Source organism: Palaemon carinicauda, chromosome 37 (genome assembly GCF_036898095.1).
Source record: "Palaemon carinicauda isolate YSFRI2023 chromosome 37, ASM3689809v2, whole genome shotgun sequence".
Lineage (NCBI taxonomy): Eukaryota > Metazoa > Arthropoda > Malacostraca > Decapoda > Palaemonidae > Palaemon > Palaemon carinicauda.
In genome coordinates, this window is record NC_090761.1 from 10,431,762 (window position 1) to 10,436,917 (window position 5,156).

The window sequence follows — 5,156 nt, forward strand, 5'->3', positions numbered from 1 at the left end:
GCTCATTTAACGAAAGGGGAAAAGAATGGACGATGTTTTTCCAAGTAAGAAAAATGGTAACACCCCCACCCCCCGGTAAGGCAAGGTTTATTCACAACGTACAGTCATATAATGTAGTTAAAATATGAATGTTGCTTTGCTTTTTAAAGGAAACGTTCTAATGTTCACACATTCATATTGATATGCTCTGCATATATATATATATATATATATATATATATATATATATATATATATATATATATATAATATATATATATATATGTGTGTGTGTGTATGTATATATTAATCTTTGTGTGTATATTTCCATACTCAGATATATACACATGTATATTTATGCTGTACATGCATGTATACAAACATTTATATTAATATGTTTATGTATTTGCATGTATATATATGCACACATCTATATATATATATATATATATATATATATATGTGTGTGTGTGTTTGTGTGTGTGTGTGTTTACATGCATTCTGAGTAACATGATAAACATTAATTTCCCGCTATTCATATAACCAGCCACGTCTCTTAAATGTTTATATAAACGTAGTTATTTGTGGGCAAATACGAGTGGTCTTTGTATAGCTGACAAGATAACAACGCAGATATGTGAAAAACCCCAGTTTTATCCTAGCAATATAAGGTATGATATAAACGATAGAAGTGTTTCATAAGTTTTCTCTTCTTTGTTAATTAATTACTTTGAAAGAAATATTTTTTTTTATATCAAATATATAGAAAATGAAATGAATAGGGGTGAAAGAAATACGTTATTTAAAAGAAGTAATATTTTTATATTCCAAACATATAAAAGATGAAATGAAGAAAAATGTAAGAATAAAACTGTTCAAGGGTTGTGGTGGCCGATGTGGTAACGTCCCTGAGTGGTGCACGGCAAGCTGGGGTTCGAGTCCCGCTCAAACTCATTATTATTATTATTATTATTATTATTATTATTAATTAATTAATTAATTGCTAAGCTACAAACCTAGTTGGAAAAGCAGAATGATATAAGCCCAGGGGCTCCAACAGGGAGAATAGCCCAGTGAGGAAAGGGAACAAGGAAAAAATAAATATTTTAAGAATAATATTAAAATAAATATCTCCTATGTAAAGTATAAAAACTTTAACAAAACTGAGGAAGAGAAATTAGATAGAATACTGTGCCGAGTGTACCCTCAAGTAAGAGAACTCTAACCCAAGATAGTAGAAGACTATGGTACAGAGGCTATAGCACTACCCAAGACTAGAGAACAATGTTTTGATTTTGGAGTGTCCTTCTCCTAGAAGAACTGCTTACCTTAGCTAAAGAGTCTCTTCTACCTTTACCAAGAGGAAAGCAACCACTGAACAAATTATAGTGAAGTAGTTAACTCCTTGGTGAAGAAGAATTGTCTGGTAATCTCAGTGTTGTCAGGTGCACGAGGAAAGAGGAGAATATGTAAAGAATAGGCCAGACTATTCGGTGAAAGTGTAGGCAAGGGGAAAGTGAACCGTAACCAGAGAGAAGGATCCAATGTAGTACTGTATGGCCAATCAAAGGACCCCATAACTCTCTAGCGGTAGTATCTCAATGGGTGGCTGGTGCCCTGGCCAACCTACTACCTTAGTTCCTATGGTTACTACAATCTCACCATCCTTGTGAGCTAAGGATGGGGTGTTTTTGGGGAGCCTATAGGTCTATCTGCTGATTTATCAGCAGCCATTGCCTAGCCCTCCCTAGTCCTAGCTTGGATGAGAAGGGGCTTGGGCGCTAATCATATAATATATATGGTCAGTCTCTAGGACATTGTTCTTCTTGATATGGCAATGTCACTGTCCCTTGCCTCTACCATTCATGAGCGCCCTTTAAACCTTTTAAAGAAATACCATTTTTATATCTCAAATATAATGAAAATAAAATGAAAAAGAATGTAAGAAAGAAGTTTTTTAAAATTACTAATATTTTTATATCCAAAACATATAAAAAATGAAATGAAGAAGTATGTAAGAAAGAAGCTGGTTTAAAATTAATAGTATTTTTTATATCCTAAAGAAATAAGAAATCGAATGAAGAAGGATGAAAGAAAAGGAGTTGTTTTTTTAGTTTTCCTCTCCGGTCGAGAAGAAAGACATAAAAGACTTAGCAGGTGTTCGTGAATATTTGTTTCCATTTTTTTCTTCACACTTTCAGAGAAGTCTATTTACGTGAGTCACTTAAACGACACCCTGACTAAAGCTGTGTAGTTTTTGGGGACGAGTATTTCTGGGTAGTTTTTGGAGACGAGTATATCTGTGTAGTTTCTGGGGACGAGTATTTCTTGGTAGTTTTTGGGGACGAGCATTTCTCGGTAGTTTTTGGGAACGAGTATTTCTCGGTAGTTTATGGGGACGAGTATTTCTTGGTAGTTTTTGGGGACAGTATTTCTGGGTAGTTTTTTTGGACGAGTATTTCTGGGTTGTTTTTTGGGGACGAGTATTTCTGTGTAGTTTTTGGGGACTAGTATTTCTGGGTAGTTTTTGGGGACGAGTATTTCTGTGTAGTTTTTGGGGACGAGTATTTCTGGGTAGTTTTTTTGGACGAGTATTTTTGGGTAGTTTTTGGGGACGAGTATTTCTGGGTAGTTTCTGGGGACAAGTATTTCTGGGAAGTGTTTTGGGACGAGAGTATCTGGGTAGTTTTTGGGGACAAGTATTTCTGGGAAGTGTTTTGGGACGAGAGTATCTGGGTAGTTTTTGGGATGGGTATTTTTGGGTAGTTTCTGGGGACGAGTATTTCTGGGTAGTTTTTTGGGACGAGTATATCTGGGTAGTTTCTGGGGACGAGTATTTCTGGGAAGTGTTTTGGGGACGAGTATTTTTGGGTAGTGTTTGGGGACGAGTATTTCTGGGTAGTTTTTGGGGACGAGTATTTTTGGGTAGTTTTTGGGGGACGAGTGTTTGTGTAGTTTCTGGGGACGAGTATTTCTGGGTAGTTTTGGGGGCGAGTATTTCTGGGTAGTTTTGGGGACGAGTATTTCTGTGTAGTTTTTGAGGACGAGTATTTCTGGGTAGTTTTTTGGGACGAGAGTATCTGGGTAGTTTTTTGGGACGAGAGTATCTGGGTAGTTTATGGGGACGAGTATTTCTGGGTAGTTTTTGAGGACGAGTATTTCTGGGTAGTTTTTTGGGACGAGAGTATCTGGGTAGTTTTTTGGGACGAGAGTATCTGGGTAGTTTTTGGGGACTAGTATTTCTGGGTAGTTTTTGGGGACGAGTATTTCTGGGTAGTTTTTGGGGACGAGTATTTTTGGGTAGTTTTTGGGGGACGAGTGTTTGTGTAATTTCTGGGGACGAGTATTTCTGGGTAGTTTTGGGGGCGAGTATTTCTGGGTAGTTTTTGGGGACTAGTATTTCTGTGTAGTTTTTGGGGACGAGTATTTCTGGGTAGTTTTTTGGGACGAGAGTATCTGGGTAGTTTTTGGGGACGAGTATATCTGGGTAGTTTATGGGGACGAGTATTTCTGGGTAGTTTTTGGGGACGAGTATTTTTGTGTAGTTTTTGGGGACGAGTATTTCTGTGTAGTTTTTGAGGACGAGTATTTCTGGGTAGTTTTTTGGGACGAGAGTATCTGGGTAGTTTTTGGAGACGAGTATATTTGGGTAGTTTATGGGGACGAGTATTTCTGGGTAGTTTTTGGGGACGAGTATTTCTGGGTAGTCTTTTGGGACGAATATATCTGGGTAGTTTTTGGGGACGAATATATCTGGGTAGTTTATGGGGACGAGTATTTCTGGGTAGTTTTTGGGGACGAGTATTTCTGGGTAGTTTTTTGGGACGAGTATATCTGGGTAGTTTTTGGGGACAAGTATATCTGGGTAGTTTTTTGGGATGGGTATTTTTGGGTAGTTTCTGGGGACGAGTATTTCTGGGTAGTTTTTGGGGACGAGTATTTCTGGGTAGTTTTTGGGGACGAGCATTTCTGTGTAGTTTTTGGGGACGAGTATTTGTGTAGTTTTTTGGGACGAGTATTTCTGTGTAGTTTCTGGGGACGAGTATTTCTGGGTAGTTTTCTGGGGACGAGTACTTCTGGGTAGTGTTTGGGGACGAGTATTTCTGGGTAGTTTTTGGGGACGAGTATTTCTCGGTAGTTTTTGGGGACGAGTATTTCTCGGTAGTTTTTTGGGACGAGTATTTCTCGGTAGTTTTCGGGGACGAGTATTTCTTGGTAGTTTTTTGGGACGAGTATTTCTCGGTAGTTTTTTGGGACGAGTATTTCTCGGTAGTTTTTGAGGACGAGTATTTCTGGGTAGTTTTTGGGGACGAGTATTTCTGGGTAGTTTTTGAGGACGAGTATATTTGGGTAGTTTTTGGGGACGAGTATTTCTGGGTAGTTTTTGGGGACGAGTATTCCTGGGGACCATACCTTTTTCTACAAGGTGGATGCATTTGTCAAATTTAGTCTAAAAAGAGAGAAAAGTATGTAATTGTACTCTAGAATAATTCTAGATGTTAATTTAGAAATTATAGAATATGCTATGCAGTTTGCGGTGGATGTATTTGTCAAATTTAGTCTAAAAAGAGAGAAAAGTATGTACTTGTACTCTTAAAATAATTCTAGATGTTAATTTAGAAATTACAATATATTCTGTGCAGTTTGCGGTGGATGTATTTGTCAAATTTAGTCCGGAAAAAGAGAAAATTGTGTAATTGTATTCTCTAAGAATAATTCTAGGTTCTAATTCAGAAATTATAAAATATGCTGTGTAGTTTGTGAGGACGAGTAATTCTGGGACCATACCTTTTTATGTAAGGTCAAATTTAGTTTTAAAATGGCCTTCAGTATTTAAATTGAGAGCATCAGTTTAATTATAAAAGAAAATATGATATTATCATGAATTTCCGGTCGTATAACTCGGTTAACTTTCAGATAAATGCTTGTAGGTTGGTGAATAGTGTGACCTATTCTTTCCACATTCTCCTCTGTCTCCATTCACCTGACAACACTGAGATTAACAAACAATTTTTCTCAACTCAAGGGGTTAACTACTGCACTGTAATAGTTGAGGGGCTAGTTTCCTCTTTTAGAAGAGAGACTTTAGCTAAGATAAGCAGCTCCTCTAGGAGAAGGACACTCCAAAATCAAACCATTGTTCTCTAGTCTTGGGTAGTGCCGTAGCGTGTGTACCA

The 5,156-nt window shown here is 37.3% G+C and overlaps 1 protein-coding gene across 1 annotated transcript; it reads right to left on the reverse strand.

The window, feature by feature from the left end:
* Positions 1-2,203: 2,203 nt before the first annotated feature.
* On the reverse strand, positions 2,204-4,415 carry LOC137629195 (nascent polypeptide-associated complex subunit alpha, muscle-specific form-like). The gene is made up of 2 exons (XM_068360457.1): positions 4,054-4,415; positions 2,204-3,878 (listed from the first exon to the last, which is right to left on the reverse strand). Exons 1-2 carry the CDS (start codon positions 4,413-4,415, stop codon positions 2,204-2,206), a joined length of 2,037 nt encoding a protein of 678 aa, XP_068216558.1.
* Between the last annotated feature and the right edge of the window lie 741 nt (positions 4,416-5,156).